Source organism: Carassius auratus, unplaced genomic scaffold (assembly GCF_003368295.1).
Source record: "Carassius auratus strain Wakin unplaced genomic scaffold, ASM336829v1 scaf_tig00039107, whole genome shotgun sequence".
NCBI lineage: Eukaryota > Metazoa > Chordata > Actinopteri > Cypriniformes > Cyprinidae > Carassius > Carassius auratus.
Window position 1 is genome coordinate 84,059 of NW_020526490.1, and position 24,429 is coordinate 108,487.

At 37.6% G+C, this 24,429-nt stretch overlaps 1 protein-coding gene across 1 annotated transcript in view; it reads right to left on the reverse strand.

Annotated features, from left to right (window-relative positions):
• The window catches only part of LOC113083699 (catenin alpha-2), a 99,337-nt gene that overhangs the window by 55,809 nt on the left and 19,099 nt on the right, over window positions 1–24,429 (reverse strand). The window contains exon 2 of the mRNA XM_026254681.1: window positions 23,631–23,783. Coding sequence (XP_026110466.1) covers window positions 23,631–23,783 — 153 coding nt within the window. The remainder of the gene's footprint in view (window positions 1–23,630; window positions 23,784–24,429) is intronic.

Sequence of the window (24,429 nt, forward strand, 5' to 3'; positions counted from 1 at the left end):
CTTCCCTGATGGTCATAGACCTCAGAACCTAGCTGTGTTATGCCACTCTTGAGCCACTACTGAAACAATGGGGCTTGATGAGTCCGCCGCCATCATTGAGGGTTTCACATTGATCTTGTCCCATTAATATAAGCTGCTTAGACGGCCCCACAGAGACATTGTGTAAGAGTTCCATGTTTCTCAATAGTTTCAGCATTGCACACACGGACACAATAAGCCCTACACACTCACCGTCCCCGCTGGTTATCAAAAAGCGTGTGAATATTAGAAGCACTTTGAAATGAAAGCTTATTCCCACTGATGGTAGATGAGAGCTTTTTGCATGACAAGAAGTGTATACTTGCATACACATTCATGTGTAAAATCTAAGCTATTTGCATTTAATATTTTGCAGATGCCTTTATCCAAAGCAACTTAACAAACTGAGGGAAAAGCACAAGCAATTGCTCATAACGAAGTGAAGAACCATTTTAAGAGTGAAACAAAGGAGCATATAAGCACGGGAACGAGAGGAAAAGGAATAGTTAAAGGCATAGTTTAAAAATTATTATTTACTCATCTTCAGGACATTAAAACCTTTAGATTTTCTTTCTTCAAAAAAAAGATTTTGATGCAACTACAAAGGATCTTGTGCACAAATCCAGATCAATCAATTATTTGAAAAGTTCAAAGGATCAATTTGCTCTCAAAACATGTAAAGACTGAAAAGCAAAAAAAAAAAAATATAATAAAAATAAATAAAAATATATAAAAAAATAAAATGGTTGAACAAAGAGTAAAAAAAAAAAAAAAAAACCTTCACTAGATCACAAAATAATATTTTTAATAGTTTATTGGTTTTTGTCCCCATGCAAAAACAAACAAACAAATTAATAATAAGACAAAAAAAAAAAAAAAAAAAAAAAATCCTCAAACAAATATATGCCTGAAATGTTGACAGTATTTATATTTTTGGTTGAACCATTGCTTTATTCACCACATGGCTGTACTGTAGTTTAAATAGTATGCGCTCGTGGAGTTGCGTATTCAGCCTGAATTCTGTGATGATCAGGTGGAGGTTGAAATGTCATGCCACCACAGTGGAACAGAGAGAGTCAAGGTTGTTGTAAGCGAGCTGGAATTATCTTTATTAGCAGCAGGCTGTTCCTTCACACACTCATCACATGAATTATTGTTATTAAAGTGTCAATTTCCTATTTGCTGTTCCAATGGGTTACTTAGGCGACACACACATTATCTACATGCTCTGTTCTGGAGACACTCTTCAGGATGTATGGGCTAGTCTGGCTCCAAAAGGCCAGTGGCTGGTTACGTAAACAACACTTATCAAAAGGGCATCCAGGTTAAACGCCACCCTGCTGCTGTCTGCCATGATCAGTTTTGAAGGCGAGAAATGCCAAGTCTAACTTTAATGTTGCCTTATTCCCATAGTCTCCCGCTAACAGGCGATGGAGTGACATATTCACTCGTGATCGGCCACGCTCGAAAGCTTTTGCTTAGCATTTTGACATACGTGTCAACCTGACACTGTCTATCTGAGGCCCTGATTGCGACTGAATATATGAATGCTTGGGACAAAGTGTGTGAGGCTGTGAGTGAGTGTATGTGTTCGTGTGTGTGTGTGATATAGACAAAGGTGTCCTTGTGGGCTAATACTCAAGGATGAAACCAAAACAAACCCTGTAATTGATGTAGTTTGGAGAGCAGAGGGGTCTTAACGCATGATATTTCCTCCAGAGTCAAACAATGAGGAGCGTGACAATGCTACCTAGCAACAGAGAGAAGATTGAATTCTCCTCTGAAAAGGGAAAATGAGTGTGTGTAGAGTGTGTACGAATGTGAAAGACAAGCAAGAGAATTTACATGTAGCGGTCTGACATCTAGCCAGCAATAGAGGCGTTAAATTTTCAACACCTCACCATGGACAAAACCCTGAATCCAACATGCTTAGTTTCTTTAACCTCTCTGCCAAACAGAACTGTGACTATCTATTTGCTGAAATGCCCATGGCATTTTTTCTATTGAGTTTATTTTTTTTTTTTTTGAATGCAAGTGGGTGTTACAAGTGTCCTCGACAGGTGAATAATGGTAGCGCAACAGTGTTGCCTTTTAGGAGAACAGGAAGTAAGCAATCAGCACTCACTCTGTGATTTTTGGAACAACAAAGCTCTTTTGTCCGAACACTTTTGTCCGAGGTTGAGGGACGGGGTCAGGGCTATATCTCCTTGCCGGCATGAGATGCAGTAACTATATCTAGACATGGAGTTGGTTAAAGTACAGAAGATGGAGAAATGGAAGTGACTGAAACAGGAGGGAAGAGAAGAGAATGTGGAAAATTAAAACTAAGGTAGTTTTATCCCTGATTCTTAAGATAAAACAGGCTACAAGCATAAAAGTTTATGTACCACTAATTATAAAATAAATAAATAAAAGACAATAAATGCAGATTTTTCTGCTCCTATTAATACACACATACGAGTTGGTAATGTAGAGGTTAAAATGCATTTTCTGCACTCCCAAGCACAACACAAGCACGAGGCCCAACGAAACTCTGATTGCCTAAGTGCATGGTGTCAGCCCTTAGAGCAACAGGGAATTATATCACAGTATGCATCTTCTCATTCCTCGGTGTGAGATTGGTCTGCGCTGCAGCTCCTTCACAATGAAATAAACCGGTATATGTGGGTGCACGTGTGTAAATGCACGCTGACTGCAGTCTGCTATGAAAACGTGGGACACTCCCTGAAGATTTATATGAAAAGAAAATGGCCTAAATAGACCAATAAAGCACCAGACAGACACTATATAGTTTGTGCAAGTGTGTGTGTTTGTGTGCGCGTGTGTGTGTATGTGAGAAGCAGAGAAAAGTGCATTTCTAGGGGCTCAAAATGAGGTCCTCCATCACCTTTTCCCAATGACAGTTGGCCCACATACAATACACAGCAGACGCAGACATAGTCCTATCTCCTCTCAATACATTTGATATCACTGCACTCAGCAGAAAAAAAGCCCCCAGCCTTCAGTTCATAGATTCAACCCGTTCAAGATTTATCCCTAAGGCATCATCTCCCCAAAGAGCACTGATTGTAACTAAACTCCAAAATATGTGCATGTAAATGAGGACAATTCCAGTTTTAACCTTGGCGTCTACACCCATTATTCCTGTTATTCCTAAACTGTATACTACTACTACTAATAATAATAATAACAACAATAAATGTGGACAAACATATATTTGTCTTACAAAAAAAAAAAAAAAAATACAATACAATACAATAAAAAAAAAACTTCTGTCTGCTACCATGTAGCCCATCATAAATCATAACACAGGATTTTTGTTACTGTTACACATCAAAGATGAATCTCTACCTTGATTTTTATTTTATTTTTTTCAAAAGAAAAACTATTTGATACCTATGTCTCATCTGGGTTACAAGTGTCAGGAACCTGCTCCTCCCTCACGCTGACATTGTCAGTCAGCTGAATGAATCAGATGTTAATACATGCCTGTACTGAACAGGCCTTGTTTGAGAGGAGGCTTGAGATGAGCTTTGGTCCCTGTGTGGCTCATGTAAAATGGTAGATTCGCCATGGCAGGACAAAGCGGGCGAGTCGGACAGTGATGGAACAATGTGACATGAAAGGAAAGGAAGGAAAGGAAGACTGTTTGACAATGGCTGCTGTTTTTGATGAAGTAGGCTGAAGAAAAATATCATTGTCAATCACTCCGACTGACAGAAGAGGAGCTCTACTAAAGCAATATAACCAGAGCAACATTCCGTCCCTCAGATCTTCCAGGCGTATGCGATCGTGTGAATATTTGCTTGCTTTATCTTACAGTGCTCACTGTACTCTGTATTTATTTATGTAAATAAATACAGAGTGACACTCAAAACTCTATACATTCACTGTATAAATATTTACAATGCCCTGGGGCAAATCCTTTTTGCACTTTATTAACTCACTGGACTCCTTGATTCTGATTGGCCAATCACATCATTCAGTGTTCTGAACTGTTGTATAACTGTTGTATTTCCATCACCGTTTATTGTTTTATTTCCCACATAAAAAGTACAGCCATAATCGCAAAATAAACCTCTTCAAGGTGATATAAAACTCCTCTACTTCTTGCTCAGGTCTTTATTACCCTGTCAGGGTGTATTCTGACTGTACATTATGACATATTTAGCCACAAATGAATAGTCGCTGCAGGAAAGTTGCTTATAAGTACACATTGCTGTTACTTATTAAATAAATGACAAGTACTGTCCTTTAAAAAGAAAAATAATGGTTATGCATCATCTTTGTATTGGTTGCATCTGCACAAAATCATCGCTAGCAGATTTTCCAGTAAAGATGCGCTCAGCGATATGATATGATGAAAGATTCAAAAGACCAGGTCACATTGAACAAACTATCAGATTTATTATAGCAATTTTCTGTATTGTTGTTTGAATTAAGGTGCACAGGGACCTACGTTTGCTGATGTCTGCATTAAGTAAGAGTGAGTCAGTGAGACTGAGAAAGAAAGCGAAGCAAAGCAAAGAATGGAGTAAAATGAGAATGGAAGCGCAAAGTGGAACGGGATCAGTAAATTACCTCACGGGAAATGGTGATCATATTTTCTCTGTGGACTCGACCTCCTATAAATTACATTTTGCATTTAATAAGCCTTTACCACAAAATTGCTACCTTTTATGCATTTACCTAATTAATCAGAGATGGCAGTGCGGCGGCTAACTTACTTTACTCTCTATTTTACCGTGAAAAAAAAAAGAAGAAAACATTCTAATTAGGAGAGATGATCTAGTTTTCTTTAATGAGAATTGATGGATATCCTCCTGGTTCGTGAAACCCTTTCTCTTTTGTTCTACCCTCCTCCTCCACCGTCCCTACGAACTCAACTGCAAATCAGACACTTCTATGAAAACGGCAAATGAGCCTGTGTGTTTGATTAATGGGCTTAATTTTCAGAGGATTTGACTCTGCGACGACAGTCCACTTCACCTCTAAAGCTTTCTGATGATTAGATTTAGACTGTGTCAAAAAGTCAAACAGCTTAGAGACAAGTGTCCCTGAACCCCTCCCTCTACTGCGGTCACCTCCCTGGCACACTCGCTAACCATTAAAACCAACTTTATTCCCATATCATACATTCTGGTTAAAGACTTTTGCATTGGGATATAAATGTAAAAAAAAATATATATATATATATTTTCCTAACTTGTCACATGTATATTTTGAATTGTGTGACTTTATTTGCATGTCTACTGTTTGTAATGTATTGACAGGAAGTTAGAGAGAGAAGAGGATGGGATTGGGAAAAGGTCTGCGAGCTGGGACTTGAACTGAGGACGCCCAAAGCACAGTTGTGCTATATATCAGCGTGCTGCCTAAGTGGCTATGGGCGCCAACAAAAAAGGTCTATTTTTGATGTCATGAAGTTGCAAGCATTTTATCTTATCATTAGTTAAGTCTGCGTTTACACAGAGGAGCTGTTTTTGGAACAGCACGGAAGAGCACAAGAAAGCTTCACTGGCACATATAAAAATGAACTCCACTCAGCATAAAAGCCAGCATCACTTCAGTCTGGTCCAAGAAACACAGCAGAATTTGGCAGCCTTGTAAAAGTTTAATCGAGTAATCCCCATAACCCAGTCAGTCCTTGTTATCTGTTCACACAAAGATGGCCACTGCATTGTTGAGTAAATGTTGTCTCTAATACTCTTACACAGTGACTTCTGATAGAAATCCTGTTAATATTACATGTGAAGCCGGGCTTTGATGATGTAGGACAAGCTAAAACTAGGACTTTCCCCAAGAGAAACCCCATGTTGCCTCGAGGGAGACTGCCTTCACTGTTTTTTCTCTTCTGCAGTTTGGAGACAGATGACATTGTTGCCAGGAAATGGTTTTGTTCTCTGCATTGTTTTTTTTTTTTTTTTTTTTTTTTTTTACTGGTAACTGTCATGCAGTGCCTACTGCATTGGAGAGAGGAGAAGGAGGAGAGTTCAAAATAATAACAGACTTTATTTGCACACGAGAAATCACACATAGGGCATGCGGATTGATGATCATTCAGTACCGGATGAGAAAACACACAAGATTAAATAATAAGGGAGCTAATGAGACCCACCTGGGATCAATAGAACTAAATGGGGAACACCTGGAAACACATTAAATAATCAGGACAGGAACTGGAAGGAACATGGAAATAAACTGAAAAAAAAAAAAAAAAACGACATTAACGTAACAGTAGTACTACGGTGTACATAATTTTAGAAAGAAAAAAAATATATATATATTTTTTAAAGATTTGATTGTGTTACATAAAACACAGTTGTTCCTGCACTGATTTCAGACTTTTTTTTATTTTTATTTTTTTATATACAAATAAAAATGAGTAGATATTTATATGTGTCCCTTTTATTTCTAAAGTTTCTTTTAGGATAAAATTTCTGGATCTATCAATCAATCAAATAAATAAATAAATACAATTCTCAGGAGAGATAGAATTAAGGTCGGTATTATTTAATAAATTAATATTTATAAATGTTATTATATTTCAATTTAAATACTGTTCTTTTGAACTGTTTATTCATCAAATAATTCTGAAAAAAAAAAAAAGTTCTCTAGTCCGTGTATTTATATTTCCTATTTCTAAAAAAAAACGTTAGTGAAGCCAGGAAATGATGACATATTTGCATGTTTTCTGTGAGACGGCTATCATATATCTTTGCACACTTGAAAGTGACAGCGAAGCCTGTCAGCTCGGCTGATTGCCATTCAGATCCAGACCCTGAAGAACCATCTGTAGACGGACATTTAGAATTCAGCTCATGACCTCATGATAATGTTTCATCAGCAGAAGCAGATAGAAGTTTGGAAAAAAATAATAAATGAAATAAAAAAGCACCCACTCCAACCTAGTCTGCCCTGCTCGCATCATCAGATCACGTCCGCTGCAAGAATAAGGTAGTTGCTTCAAAGTTCTCCCTTCAAGGGCCTGACTGGAGACGCAGATGTGTGCTAAGAAGCGCAGTGATCTCTTAATAAACAACGCTGTTATCCACATGGCCTAATAATGGTAAAGTGTCATTCATTAGCTCTAATTACTAAAAACCATAAAGAGCAACAGGGTAGACATACTGTAACTAATTTTCCAAGCGCGCTGTAATTCTTCAGAAACATTGTTTCAAAGGCTCTCCTGATGTCTTCGTACGAATGGCAGGAAGTGAATCTAAGAAAAATGATTTGCAACACCTCCTATTGAGATAACCTGAAAGCCTTTCCAAATGGCACGGAGACAAAAACTTTCTAATGTGTCCAAGATTTGGATGGCTACCGTGGAGAGGAAAAACAGAGAACAAATTGTGAGCGTTATGAGATTATATAGCTGGCGATGAGGCGGCATAACTGTTATCATGCAGTGTCAGAAATACTATGGAAAGCTGCCAGCAGGAAATGGACTTGTGTGTATGTGTTACAAATAGCGATATTCTGCGTTGTTGTGAATTGTAAATGCAGTACCCACACATACCTACTTCTCACAGCCTGCATGATGCCAGCAACCCGATAAAAAGAGTGGAGATCGCTGTGGTGTCCGCTGCTCTTTGGCAAACCATTAACCTTTTGTTTGGTAGAGAGAAGTGCATTAATTTGTGCTCATGAAATGCTTCTAACAATCAATATCATCTGCAGGAAATACCGTGATCGCAATTGGCAGACAGTTTTCTCTGTGGCAATTTATAAAACTGACCGACCCAGCTCGACTTTGGAAAATTCTAATACCAACATCATATGAAGCAGACTGTGTAATTGCCTAGTTTAGTTTAATTTATCATTTTTTAAATTATTATTAGTAGTAGTATTAATAGGGTTTAGAAAGGGTCCCTGAAACTGATGCATGACTCCCTTTAAAATTAACATTGTTATGTTATAATGAGTGTCTCTTCACCTTTTTGCAGACAACCGAACAAATTGAAAAGAGCCTAGTCAGAGTAACAAGAGCAAGAATAATGAGTTCTTGTCTTTTTTCGATGCTGAAGTGAAGTGTTGGTGACACAGCATATGGAGCTGTACAGATGTAGGGGGTAGCAGGTGGAGCAAAGAGAGGCAGAGAAATGTGCAAAGAGGATCCTGTAGGAGGAAATAGAGATAGCCTTTCATTTGAGACCAATAGCACATGGGAGATGGAGCATCATGTAGCAGACACTTGAGAATCGTCCATCTGTAAGGTAATAAATTCCATGCGTATTAGCATCCAGTTTCACCCACCCTTCAGCCATATCTCTCACACAGGCACACACAATCGGACCCAAGGTAGAGCATTGTGAATGAAGAACTGATTGTTGGGCTAAAAGAGCACACAGGTTCTGCTGAAGACAGGTACAGACTGCTTTAATGCTTGCTTTGTGATGCACATAACAAAGCTAACTTAAATTATAGCTAATGTCAAGAGAGGGACGTATGTGCCTCAGAAAGTTGTTTACATTTGCATACACTGTCATGAAAGGTACTGGAGTGCAGTGTTGATCACTGTCCTTAGTTTCCAGCTAATTTCACAATGTAATGTCTAATTAATCACTGTGTTTAATAGCAGTCCTGAATAATTGTCATTTTAAATTTAAAGACCATTGGTTTTAATATATAAAAAAAAAAAAAAATCAATCAATTCATACACATTTTGTTAAGAAGTATGACTAATGAATCCACAATTCCTGGATTCCAGCCACGGACAAACATCCACATCTTCAGCTTTCAAAAGCTATGTTGTTACCTAGTGCTACAAATTCAAAAAATGCGCTGGAAACCAAAGTGAAAAGTTGTGGCACACCTTTAACTGATAGGATATATTCAAGGAGAGCAAACATAGATTTTACAGAGAACTACTTGTATTTGACAACCATCAAATAACAACTTCTCTCACAAAGCCTGCACAAAGTGTATATTAAACTATTCAAGCATGTATATATTTTAGATGCTACACTGCCGGTAAGTCTCCATTCGACCCTGACAAGTGCTCATCATTGGGACAATCAGAAGGTACTGTCAAATCACACACTTAATCAGAGGTGGGTGGATGCTGATGAAAACCCTATAATACAGAACAAAAACTCCCCATTGTTCCCGCACACTGACATCTGCAGCATTAGATGTCCTCCTCTGTCCTCTCCTCGCTAACTACCCGCAGGGGAACAGCCAGCTAAGCGGCATTTACAGTGTTTTCAATTGGATATGATAAGCTAATTCCACAGACCGGCATTCTGATTCCCTCTAATGTTATTTTTCTTTCTTTTTAACATGGCCAGCCTGGCCCCGAGCAGTAAAAGTTGAAATTGGACAGCTTTAGATTGTCCGATTGCCCGAGATATTCAATTACCGGAGATTAACCCGTGCAAACAAGTGCATCTGGCGCCATCTCTGATCTCACTAAAGTCTGTCTAAGGCAAGAGACTATGGACAGAGGAACTGCCATATGGAGGGAAAAAATAATTATAGCAACTTCCTTCTCGCTCAGAAAAATGACTTCCCAAGATCATTTGTCCCACAGCAGGTACTTTACTTATTTTAGTGATAAATGTTTCACCTTCGCTCAAACTACTGACACTAGAAGAACTTTTTAAGCCGGGATGGATGGCTTGTGATGTCATGATTGAATGATGCCTTATTTTATCAATATTAAATAAATTAACAATACTGGTAAGCCTTGCATAAATAACTAAATAAACACATAAACATTTAAATAAATAACACACATATCCCAACTCACATTTTACAGATATATTGATCTGGAGATTGCATTTATGGCATTTTCTCTTTTCAGAGCTGTCAATATATAACTATTATTTACTAACACTTTACAAACAAAAAATATATGGTGTAACATTATTTGAACAGTTGCAAATGCAACAGCACTAACAGTAGTTATTTTCTACATACATTTTAAATAAAAACATATTATGTTTTTTTCACATATTATTAGGAAAAAAAATATATATATATAAAAATGGTATGTATTACATTACAAAATGAATACAAAAGTTAGTAAGCACAGCATTATAAGACCATGCTCTCATTTACTTTCATTCATTTCAACCCTTTATATAAAATGTTTGAAAAACTCAAACATGCATTATTGTGGATTCCTTATTAAGAAGATTTATTATAGGGAGCAGTATACCAAGAAAGATACATTTACAACTGAAATGGTCCATTGTTTGACAAATTAAATTTTTGCTGACCAGCTGTAGAATCACCAGAAATATCAGTCAGTCAGCATACGCATCATTAATTTATCAGCTGTGGATTAGATGAGCCCCATCAATCCTGGTATTGACACTTTAAACACAGCAGTGACCTGCTATAATGCTATGGCTTTATCTGCTTCTTGCTATAAAGTGGCTCATAAAATGGTTCCTTGTAACTCTAACCACAAATTATCCAATGATCCAATCAGGCTATTGATTCGCTCCTGCCTTGTTTTAATCACCTTTATACATACATTAGCACAAGCAAAATCAGTCATGACTGGGCAATTTGCTTAGTTAAGACAGTCCATCGTCATACAATAATGTCACATTCTGCATTTGTAAAGAGTAAATGTTAATTTTAAATAATATAAAAGTCCTTCAGTAATCATTTAACTGATTTGATGCTCAAGAAGCATTATTATAAGCATTGAAAGTACTGTATTTAAGAAATTAAAATAAATTAACATATTTAGCAATAATTAATTAAATTGATATAAAAAAATAAAAAGTACAAGAAAATGCTGTTAATTTTCACCATCTTAATAATGTTTTATTGCAAATAATTATAATAATCCAGTGAATTTTTTTTTTTTTTTTTTTTTTGCAAAATTTCTTTCTGGAATAATATGAAGAAACAGAACAAACTGAGACTTTATCAAGAAGAACTGTGGCAACGTCCTGCAAGACACTTCAAGAAACTTACATGCAAATCAGTACTGTGACCATCGTTTGAGTGTAAAACAGCTTTTGCCCTTGATACGCTTGCAGAGTTTTTTTTTTTTTAGGAAGCTGCAGGTAGGTTTCTTGAACCATCTTGGAGAGGTTGCATTTTTTATTTTTCAACACACACACACACACACACATGTATATATATATATATATATATATATATATATATATATATATATATATATATATATATATATATATATATATATATATTTTCTGAATAATAGAAAGTGCAACCTCTCCAAGATGCTCCAAGAAACCTACCCGCAAAGCTACCTGAAAACCCCTCTATATATGAGCTTTTCTAAGTTGATAGGGGACACTGGCCAGCCTTGCAGTACAGGTGTACAACACCATGATGCGGCAGTATGTGATGACAAATGGTGCATGCAGAGGTAGAAATCAAAAAGTAATGCGTTACAGGGAGAAGGTGAAGGAGGGAGAAGCTGATCTATCTGTCCGTAGCTCCTCCCAAATGTGGAGGTGCCTCTGCGTTAGATTTCCTCAGAGGCCAATAACTCTGCTTGAGAAGGGATTATGCCAGTCCAAAGGTCTGGGTCACCACAAAATAGACTTGTTCCAATAGCCATCTATCGTGTTCGGCACACCTTTTAATGCAGCATGGCCACGCTTTCCTGCAGAATAATATTTACAGGCTGCAGCAATGCATTTGAAATCATGAAGGCCTGAAGGCCGATTCAATATTGGTTACATTTAGGTCGATATTGATTCTGCATAATCATTAAAGGCGGCAGCCTTTCACCCTTCATCTCATCGGGAAGGTCGGTGCTTTAAATTCAAGTCTATGCGACTTCATGAACTGGAGTGGCACTTAAAGTCACACTCTACAAGAGATATGGGCGCTGTTTGCCCTGAATATAAAGGAAGGAGAGCTGTTCCAGATTAAGGTGACCTGAAAAGACCAGAGCTATGTTGGTAAGGTGACTCGCAATACACAAGACAATGGCCTTTAGTTTCCTGAAATAAAAAAATATCAGAAAAATACAGCTCATTTGAATATTTGGACCAGAGTATGTGAGTGGAGTGGAGCATGAACAATTTTCCCTCTGCGTTCTGAGAATTTCATAATCACTCTGCTCCAGGTTCCCCATTTCCTGCTGCTCGCTCCACTCCGCGCTCCACTCCGTGCTCACCGATATCAGAAACAACGCTCCGCATCTGAAGTAATTCACTTCAGCATGTTTGAACCACAGTTCAACTTCTGTTTAAAACGTATATTAAAAAAATAAATAAACTAACAGTTTCAAAATGGCTTATTGGAACACTAGTGTGCAAACTGTTTTCCTACAAAATGACAAGCTAATAACATAAGTCAGCATTAAAAGGTATAATTGCCGCTTTTTGCGGAGCAAATTTTGTTTGTGATGAAACATTTTTGTCAGTTATTTTATCTACGGATCGATGTATTTCTTACAGGTTTCTGCTCATTCGAAATCGGATACAGATGAAGTATCAGTGTAAGATTATATCCATTTGAATGCATTATTGAGAGAGCTTGAATAAGTGTTGTAGTACTTGTTTAAATCAAGCTTTCAGCTGAAAATATATAGGCTATATCTAAAAGGAACTAACTAATTCCTTGAGAACTAAACGTTATAACTTCCCGCTCAATTCCATAGCCTTCACATTCTTTCTGATTTTAGGGATCCCTCTCTATAAAGCTAGCTAAATGATTAACATGTGAATTCTAGCTAAATATGCAGTTAAATTACGAGTCGTTGGCATGAATTGTACTCGTAATGGAGCAGTGGTGGAGCGCTCCTGAAGCGAGAGAAAACCACAACGCGCCTACTTTTTAAAAATCAGCTCCTCGCTCGAGTCAAAATCACACTGCTCCACTCCGCGCTCTGCTCACATACTCAGATGCATGAATTCAGAAACTAAGTCCGGCTCAGACTGTGCACACTCCAGCGGTTCGCATGACACAATGTGCGGCCAGACCTCATTTGCCCCAATTGAAAGCATATTTACACTCTCTGAATCATTCCCTATCATAACATTGTGCACATTCACTGCCCCGGAAATACTACACGGTGAAAAAGTGACCGATCTCAGCCACAGCATCAGGCTGTAGTGTTTATAGTGTAGGGGGGTGGGCGCTTTGGATTCTAGAGAGCATTTGATTGGTCAGAAGATTTGATGAGATGATGAAATACGATGTTACATAAAAAAAAAAAAAAAAAAAAAATGTTGAGCTGTTAACCCATAGTTAATTTTCTTTCCCAATGAAAAACTTTCACACACCTACAGAAATTCAACAAAAATCTATAAACCTAACCATAACTGACCCTACAGTCTCAATGGCCATAATGTAGTACTTTAAATACAGTGAATTTCCATTAACAGTTTTTTTTTTTTTTTCTACTTTTAGATGCTACTAGGAAGATCAGTAATCTATCCAGCTAGCAATGAATTAAAACTACTGTTTTACATTAATCGAATTTCAATTCATTTGTTATAATTAAATGAATATGAATAAAATATGCAAAGGATTATCTAAGTCATTAAAGCACTAATTAGAACAAAGCACTTATATTATAATACTCAATGTCTGAACAATCACGGCTCTAAGAAATTACAAAGCACATTTGAATCGATGAAGCAAGCGGTTTGCTAGTTAACACTGCCTTTTGGTTACTCCAATAAATAACTGCATTTTAGATACAGCTGCAAGAATTTGGTTCTAAAGCTCAGTTTTTGTTTTTCTTCAAAAGGAACATAAAATGCTAAGAATTCTCCGCAGAGAGGTGGGGATCAAAATAAGACAATAATTATGAAGTATTCACATAGTAATGAAAAATGCAAACACAAAATTAAGAATAAAAGCTGGCACAAAGACAAGACAAAGCGGGACATAAAATGAGTGATCCATAAAAGATCATATTCAAATGTATGCAAACAAAAGCTTTACAGGAGGATAAAATGTTATCATGGGAGGGAATACAAACAGATTACAGATAAAACAAGGGATGTTTAGACGTCAAACTAATGAGGAAAAGCACAACTGTGTGTGGCGTCATCCGCAGGGAATGTCATTGGGGAGTTTTGTTACCGAGACCTGAGAGCAGAGACCTTTTGAAGCCCAGGCTGAAAGCTTTCTTTAGGATAGCATCCCTAGTGAGCCAGATAGCTGAAAAAGTAGGTTATGGAGATTTAAGTGCAAACAGATGCAGGTCAGGACTTCATTTTTTCTGTATTATGAAGACAACAAAGAGACTTCTGTGACTGTACACAACGCTCAAAGCTCAGAGGGAGGAGTGATGTAACTTGCTAATCATTTAGCAGCCATTTTTTTCCCCTCACAAAAGCAACCTACGGAACATTTGCAGATCACCTGGAGGTTTAATATCTTGCTCAAGAGCTTCACAAGAGCCGGTAACTGACAAATTTGGTTACCACCAAATAGTCTACAACAAATACATTAAAAACTGCAGTCTCTGAAGAACATGGGATGCAGACAAAAACATGTACCATCCTCAGAAGTGGTAGAAGGACAGGTTAGCAATTGACTGAACACAACCATGAGTTTAATGAAAAAGAATAGGGAGCAGAACAAGAAAACAAGTTGCAAACTTTGAAGAAAAGCCTCAAGGATGTAGAACATAGTCAGGCTGGTTTAAAGGGTTTGTTGGCGGCCAAGAGCCTGAATGAAGGACCAAAGTTGTTCCACTGTTTGAATCGTGATGGACAATAACATCCTTGCAGCCTTCACCTTCCAATCAGCCTTTCTTACCTCTATAAACCTAAACATATTCCATATATCTCGACTTGAATGGGACTCTTTATAACCTGTGTTTTAATAATGAATTAAAGCATGTTAATGTTTCGTCATGTTAATAAGCACAAGAAAATTATGGGAAGGCCATCAATAAAATAATGTATAAAAGTCAGATTGCAGTGATTGGTATAGCTATGATGCATTCATCCTTCTTGTGATTAGGGGCAGGTGAGAAACACACTTTTATTACAATCCAATTTTCTGCCAGCCATTCAGAAGTTGGCCTTCATCTTTGATTTGAGGCATGCTTTTTTTTTTTTATAGTACTCATATAATGGCAACATTCTCATTCTCTTCTCACTATCATGCAGTAGACAGTCTTGGCAAGGTAGTATTTACAAATGATTGTGTGTGTGTGTGTGTGTGTGTTAATATAACTATATTATAATACTATTAATAAACAAATAAGGTGGATAAATGTACAGTCATAATAATTCTTGATTTATTATCTATATAACTCCACTATTAAATAAATATTAAACGTACTAAATTAGGAAAATAATCATTAAGATAGTATTTAGATACAAATTCCAAGTATGGGACATCATACTAGGACACATTTGTCATATACTGTCCTTTCCTTTTTTATAGTAACATTTCCGTATGAAAGTGTGTTTTAGTATTGAAGAAGAAACAACAAATGATGTAGAATCAGCATAAAAAGCTAATGAAAGCGTTAGCTGGTCTTCTTGCTTAGGTTTCTATTTCTTTACTGCTAATCAACCTTCGGCAGTTAGAGAGATGATTTTCATTTCTCAAGCTGTGATGTCACAGGTGGTAAGACGAAGAGGGAGAGAGCGGGACACAAGAGAGCAAAACGCCAGTCCCCTCGCTTTATTAACACAAGTCCATTCTCTAATGCAATCTCTGCTAATTAAGGTCACCATACTCACATCATAAATATTTCTCTACACCCACACACAAGGTCTGCTAGCTATGGCAGCACTGCCTTAGGCATGGAAAGCTATCTCTTTCTTTCACTCGTTCTTTTCATGCTACTTCTATTTCAAGGCCAAAAAAGAATAAGTCTGGTAATTAGCAGGGTCATTTTTTTTTTCCATTTCTTTTTTCAATTCGTATCAGGGAGGAAAGTATTTTCAAGATGTTCAGACGCTTGCGTTAACCACTAAATGACAGTGTTTCCTTCTTGAACACAGAAACCTATGTGATAAAAATATCATGTAACATAGCAACTGTTCAATGCTAATGTGCCACAGTCACACAAAATTATTGATCGTGACCTATGACCTTTAAGGGGCTTTGAGACAAACCTGACGGGGTCCTGGTGAGAGGCGGCTTTGACATTTTACTTGTTTTTCTTCAAAAGGGTAAATCCACACATTATATTTGCAGATTTTGTTTTAGATTGCTTTTATGCTAAAGGGTCAGTGTCTGAAAGCTGTGAATGTGAACCTGAAAAAAGCCCTAGCACAGTTCTAGAAATAAATAAACAAATAAATAAATAATGATGTCTAATTTTTCTGATGATGTGATCTTTGGATCTTACTTTTTTCCAACTTAAATATTTAACAAGTTCTTACAAGAATCACTAGGAAATCTAATTTTGTACATGGTTAATGTTTTGCTTAAAGTTTGTCTTTGTAATCTTTAATCAACAATACACTGGCACATACTCTAAGTCTAAGACTAATCAGTTCCCAATGGATAAAAATCAATGCTCTAATATCTAATACAACATCCACACCAGTCTTACAACACTGGCTGAAACTAACAGAAAGTTGAAAGCACCACATAATCATAGTCCTTAAATTTTTGCCTCACAAATGTCGTACAAAAATGTTGACAGTTCACTCAAATAACCAAGCGTTTATTCACCTCCAAACTTATATGCAATGCTTTCTCTTGTGGAGCACAGAATATATTTTGAATAATGTTTTGAATAAGGTTTAATATTTTTCATATAATACATTTTAATGTGCAAACCAACATTGGAGCCCATTACCTTTCACTTTCAAAACATATTATTTTGTGTTTCACAGAAAGGAAAGCACATACATTTGGAGCAACATAACGGATGAACTCTCCCTTTAAGCCATCTCTGCACATTAAACCGAGGTATGAGGAAGCATTCTAACATTAAAAAATGGCATGCTTCACCTTCAAAGCCAAACACATTGTTATTAACCTTACGGCTAGCAAACCTAAGCAGATCTGCTAAAAGCAACCGGTGTGGAGGATGATCTAAAGTCAGCAGAAGCAGTAAATGGATGTAAATATGAGTGAAATTATATGAGATTTTCCAGAGATTTTCAAGAGATGCACGGGTCATTGAGTCACACTGCGTGAAACAACAAAGTTTACATCACTATTCTGCTTTCCCTTTGACAGCTGACATATGTGTGTGGGATGATGCGTTTGTGTTTTTGTACACCAAAGTATGTGTGATTGTGTGTGTCTGTCTGTGTGTGCCAGAGAGAGACAGAAAGAGAGTGAGACAACAAACATGTGTCAACAGGTTCACATTAATAAACCACATCTCAGCTGTGCTACATTTCTTTAAATAATTGAATAACCTTTTAAATTGCCAGTTCTTTTATAATGCAATGCATTACAGGATTGTAGAACAATAGACAATAGAACCACATGCTCTTGCAGTCATTCATAGTCTACGAAGTGAATATGAGAAAAAAAATGAAATCATTAACATTAACCATTAAGTGAATGTCAGAATGGCTTTCTGAAGAGATAAAGCCTACCTCATACTCACATTTGCCAACCCTTTATTTCTTACAGGATTAAATTGTTGTAACATTTCCCAAGATTATTGTTTTACAAATAAAATGTAATCTATATTCATATTCAGGTACCAGTTCTGTTACTATTGATTGCAAGAGAAAGTGAGAAAACGAAAGAGAGAGCGCTGCAACGCATGACCTCTATTTCATCAGGCTCCTTGACCCCGACAGGAAACAGTGACTATTGATTGGCTGGAAAAACGGACATGAGCTGCTTGGCTGTTCTTTATTCTGAGATCATACCAGTGAGAGAACCTTTTATTTGATGAAGTCAGGGAACGGCACTTCCTTCAGGTTAATTCTGTGTGTGGGTTCCTAACCTACCTGCTTTAGGGACAAAATTGCAGAAAAATGTTCCCGGAATGTAGTTTTATTTGAAAAACTCATTTTGGGGACATTCTCAAAGGGAAAAGAGGTGGATACATTAGTATAGTATATTTATTCGTCTCCTTTTTTTAAGAATATTTTTATTTATCAAGGACACATTAAACTGATAAAAAGTGACGGCGAACAATTTCATATCGCTCAAAAACATTCAATTTAATGTTCTTTTGAATTTTCTATTCATCAAGTATCACTGTTTTCACAAAAAGTACAAACAGGAAAAAAAGTTTTCAGTTGTCATAAAATGTATCAAAATGCATAAAAATTTGATAGTAAAGTTTGTGGACAAACTTTAAGTTGGCATGAAAAGCCTATCCAGAAGGTTTGAAGTAGTTTTAAAAGCTTAGAGTTTGAGGGTTTTCAGTTTTTAACTAATTAGAAACTAATTAACTGATTAAAACTTTAAAACTAAATAAGTTTTGAAGGCAATACAACCTGTCAGAAAAAAATAAATAGATAAATAGAAAGATAGATAAATAGATAATAAATTGTATACTAACATGTTGCTAGCATGATTAGCAAGTGACTAGTATGTCGCTAGCATGATTAGCAAGTTGCTAGCATGTCATTAACGTGTTTCCAGCATGATATTCATGTCACTAGCATGTTGGTATCATGACTAGCAAGTGACTAGCATGTCATTAGCATGATTAGCAAGTTGCTAGCAAGTCACTATCATTTTTCCAGCACGATTAGCAAGTTGCTAGCATGTCACTAGCATGTTTCCAGCATGATAAGAAAGTGACTAGCATGTCACAAGCAAGATCCAAGCATGATTAACAAGTGACTTATGTCTCTAGCATGGTGTTAACATGACTAGCAAATGAATAGCATGTCCTTAGCATGATTAGCAAGTGACTAGCATGCCTGTGCCATGTTGTTAGCATGATTAGCAAGTGACTGGCATGTTGTAACAATGATTAAAAAAGTGACTAGCACGTTGTTAGCATGCTTAGCAAGTGACTAGCATGATTCTAACATGACTAGCATTAATAGCATGTTGTTAACATGACTAACAAGTGACTTGCATGTCATCAGAATGATTAGCAAGTTGCAAGCATGCCACTAGCATGTTTCCAGCATGATAGGAAAGCGGTGCATGCCATTAGCATTATTAACAAGTGACTAGCATGTCTGTAGCATGTTGTTATTAATATTAGCAAGTGGCTAGCATGTTGTTAGCATGTTTAACAAGTGTATAGCTTGTTGCTAGCATGACTACCAAGTGACTAGCACGTTTTACCATGATTAGCAAAGTGACTAGCATGTTGTTAGCATGATCAGCAAGTGACCAAAATGAAAAAAAAAAAAAAAAAAAAAAAAAAAAAAGCTACTAACCAGCTAAGACCAGCCAAAACCAAACACACAAATAAACTGCACGATCGGCTACTTCCAAAGGAATAAAAAGATTGTTCTTTCTCCCATCTGCCGCCTTAAAGCTATTAATGATTAACTACGGACCAACAATGCTCAAATTGTCTGGACCTGTTTCCTGTCGAAGAGAAGAGTTGCTAAAAACCTAATTACAGTATGTCAGCATTAAGAGAAGTGATAATATGACTCAGAACAGAGAACGTCTGTTCTGAAATACTCTCACTCATCAGAAAAACGAATCATAAACTAATCATGTGATGTCAATATCCTGAGTCGGTGTCCTGTCAGGTTGTTATCCACTCAAAAGAGTTTCCCTGCAGGAATCATCCATAATTAATGACTCTTTCTACGAAATGAACTTTTCAGCTCGTGATATTTGAAATGAATGGAATTCAAGATGGTATTTTGAATAGTGTGTGTTGTATGACACGTCACATAAGTTATTAAACAAAACCTACTAAGATATTTCCCCATGTGATAAATTGAAGCATGATGTTAAGGTATGCATGCTCCGCCTTGCAACAAGTCGATTGTAAGATTGCATCGTGGGATGGACCAAATCAGCTCAGACAAAACCCCAATGTCTAAACGAATTCAGTGTGCTTGCTTCTTCACCATGGCTTGAACTACCTATCCCAACATGCTGCTAGCGTTCTTGTCATCCAGAACTCAAAACACTCCATTGAAACTTTGTGACTGCCTGAAATCTTCGAAGTCTTGCAAACAACGAAACTATCAGATGAACTTCTGAAGCTCCTACTAACCATGCAACCAACCAATCACCAGGAGGGTTTTCCCAAAAGAAGTCATCCAAATGAGAGATCTGCAACCAATCCGAGGTGCCAGGATTCCCTGAGACGAGGCTACAAGCGAATCTCCAAATACTCTAAACCTGCTTTTCAGTGCAGACAAGTAAAACAAACAAACCTAATTTCTTGCTGAAATAGTTGCAAATTGGTCTTAAGCAGTAAAGATAAGACAGATCTCTGATAAGACAGATCTCTGTTTTTGTGATTTTCTTGGTGCAATCTAAGAACAAATAACTAAAGTTACTAGACTCCTGGGACTTCATTCAAATTCCTTTAATCGTCCTCTTCAGTAACCGCATGTGTGTGTGTGTGTACGAATGTATTTGTTTTTATTAGCACAGTTCCATGTAATAGCAGTTAGTAAATAAACTAATTAAATTTAGAATCAGTTAAATTAATTAATTAGTGGAGGTCGATGATGACTTATGATCAAAATCTTTTGTCAGATGTTTGACATGAACATTTCTTCAAATACACAAATTGACACAATTATGTAATATTAATTAATCTTTAAGAAAATATTTGAAGGTAATTGTGTATGATAATATGCATATTTTGAAGTCCAATTTAAGCATGTTAAAGGGTTACTCCACCCCAAAATTTTGACATTAATCACTTAATCACAGTATCTGCTGAACGCATGCAGGCTCATCTGTGTCAGCCGCACTGCAAAGGATGCACTGTTTTCCTTCAAATCAAAGGGTAAATACACATAAAAACTTATCCTTGTGTCGCAGCTGACACAGAATAGTGTACAGTTTTTCATCCAAAATATTGTATTCCAAAGACTAACAACACTTTTATGGGTTTGGAACGACAAAAAATTTAATTTTGGGGTGGAGTATCCTTTAATAGTAAATACAGTATCGAACTTGATCTTAAAACTTTCCCCTTCTGTCTAAAAGCACTGGTAACTATTCTCTCAGACTGTTTACTAGGGCTGGACGAGAATATTTGATTAGTTTAATATTTGTTTGTTGGGTTGGCATTCGAAATTTGAATAATCCTTTTTTTTAACACCTGCCATTCCCCGCAAAACGGTCTTCATTCGCGCTTGAATATAGCTGTGTGAACTCTTCCGCGATGCCTGGTGGGGCACTGGATGACCTTCGGTGGACGGCACGACACTCCTCCACCGCCCAGTGGCCGGCGACGGCTCCTTCGGTTTTGGGCAGCCAGCAGGAGCACCCCATTCCCTGCTCCCCATTCTGGCGGATGGCAGCAGGCTCTGGCCCCTTGGCAAATGGCGCCATTTCCTCCACTCCCTCACGGATGGCAGCCATCCCTCCACATCTGGAACGGCTGGCAGCCTGTTCATCCGTCCCCCCGGCAACTCACTCCAGCCCACCACCTCGAGCGTCCACGGTGGCAGACTCTTTCGCCCTGCTCGATGGCACCGCGGATTTACCACAGTGGCGAGGGATCTTTGGCAGCACGTCCCTCCTTCCTCCAGGGTTCAGGCACCAGTGTAACAACATAAAAACTTCACAGTCACGGGAAGACGGAGAAGGAAGAAGGAGGAACCGGCGAACATTTAAATGAAAACTTTAATAACCAAATAAACTCAAAACAGCACGTCAGCCCCTCGCGGACAACTGCCGCACACAAACAAAAACAAAACACAAAAAAAAACTATCCATGCATGGTCCTCTCTCGTCATTCACTGTCGTCGCTCCTCTTTTGTATCCTTCTTTTGTATGATTCCGGCGTCGCTCCTTTCCCACGGCTCTTGTCCCTACCCCACTCGTCACAGCCTCATTCAATATAAAAAAGAAAAAAATGTCTGGAAAGTCTGGTCTTTGCCGGAAACATTTGTCCTTATTGATATTATACCGGTTGTCTCCTTCTGTTTATTTTATTTTTCATGTCAAGTGTTGTCTTTTTTTTCTGTACTCGAACAAAGTAAATTTCTGATAAAAAAGGACTCCGAAAAACAGAAATATCTGATCATTGTCCATATCGCTATTTATATTACACAACCAAGGCAACGACTGATGCATTTGTATTGCATTCCAAATAGTTCCATTTAAGCACCACAGTGAAAAGTGAAACCGTATCCGTGCTGACTGGCCCAGATCAGCATGGAATGGAACAGTTAAGCAAAGAGAACCGTTCAGCCCGATAGTGGAAAAGAGGCTTATGAATCGCCCATGAGTGAATGTCATGAACATCATGATTCAGTCCACCTGGAAGAGAAGACATACATTTCGAGGACCTCAGCTGGGAGGACTTTAAATTGAGTGAGGACAAGACAAACCCAGTGTGCCAGATATGCGATTTGAAACTGGCCTACCACTACAGCGCATCAAGAAAAATCACCCGAGTTTTGTAAGTACTACAGCATATTGTTAGGGTAAAAAAAAAAAAAAAAAAACAATGAGCTGCTTATATCCTTTATTTTACACATGATAAAAACGTGCACTTAATTAGCTTGAAAAATACTTGCAAATATGGCAGCCATAAAAACGTACAGTAGCCCAGCCTAATAATAATTTGTCTATATTAAAAGTATTGCTTTTAACAGTAGTTCTGTAGTTTATTAAAAGTTGATTAATTCTGAACATGTAGCATGTCCATATTGCACCAAAATGCAACACTGGGTCCGCAGCAAGACACGCACCACGCGTGAAGTCAATTGGATGAACGGTTTTCAACATAATATAAATGCAAACAGACAAACACACAGTGATTCCTGCCTTCATTAGAGAGAAGAATATGTTCAGCCCCACCCTCCGAAGCTTCAAATATCCGGTGTTGATTGCTACCGAAGCTTTGAGGCTCAAAAAAATGCTATTCGGACCAGCCCAACTGTTTAACATTATTGATGCCATGCTTAAAATTGAGTGCTGAACTCAGTATTTAAGAGTCAAAAGCAGATCTTCTTTAAACAGAAAACAGAATATCTCACTCTTTTGTAAAATGTGAAATAAAACTGTGGTGTATGCCCCCTTGTATATAGCCAGGGAAATGTGTGCACTCATACGTGTTTGTGCTAAAGTCTATATATTGAGCAAAAGCAAGCGTGAGACCACGTCAGGATTTAACTGTTTTACTCAGAAGTGATCCTCTACCGCTTTCGAAAAGTTCAGTTCAGTATAAGATATGTGCCCTTTTGCATTTTTGACATATCAACCTTTAACACCAACCTTCAGATAAGCGTCTCTTTCCCATTCAGCCGCTTTACCTCAGTCGCCATACTGCTCTTTGATAATGGGAATGAAATGCATCTTTGAAGTCGAGACACGAGAGATATTAAAGAGGAAAAAAGAAAATGTTGAAGCCATTCCCTGGTGTCATTCCCCCTCTGTGATCCGAATCCATGTTATCAAACACAAATTTGTCATTACAGAATTGAGCTCCACTGCACAATATTCCTGGATTAAATTGCCTTGGCTTGGCGGATGACTTCCTAAAGGCCACCTCGTGCTCTGACTGATAGTGGCCCGTGGTGCTCCAGATAAGAATCATCTGCTAAGGGCTGAATGTGATGAGGGAGTTGAGTGAGGGAGTGTTATGTGTTACTCACCTCCACCAGCTTGTTGGCGTGTTCGCGGAAGACCTGCGCATACTCCTTAACCTCTTTCTCGTTACCGCTCTTGGCCGCCTCTATCAGCACCAGCAGAGGAACGTTGGTCTCCAGGAAAGAGTCAGATATGTGGTCCATAACAGCCTTCCTTAGCTAGAAAAAAAGAGACAGAGAGAGCAGGGATCAGCTCATGTCCTACATAAACTGTCCAGCACTTGAACTTGTACTTGGAGCTCTGACTGTAGAGCATTTACAAGTGGCAAACTCCAGGTTTAAAACATATTTTCTAATGTAGAACTGGGTGTTCTAGTGTTAAAAACAGCTAGATTTAGTACAACGGAACTGAACAGAAGGCACGTTTTTAGGTGCATTAGTGCCAACACACCGTTATGTAAACACTATTCACTTGAGATGCTTCAAGAGAGCCTGTAATACCTGGAAAAAGGCACCATTCACATCCATCTAAATGGCAGTTTTCCCCTGGAAGTGTGTGATTTGAAATCTGCCATCTTCCTTATGGAGTACACAAGTTTTGAATCAATTAACAGAGTCGCATATGTCTAAAGGCAAAATTCCAAACAAAAGAGGCCTTGAAGGGATAGTTCACTCAAAAATGAAAATGATGTCATTAAATGCTTACCATCAACTCATTGGAATGACATTGGTTTGGAATGACAAGAGTGTGGGTAATTAATGACAGAATTTTCTTTTTTGGGGTGAACAATCCCTTAAAAAAATGTACCTAAGGAGACTACTAAATTATAATGAAGAAAATAGTTGTTAAATAAAAGAGTACACA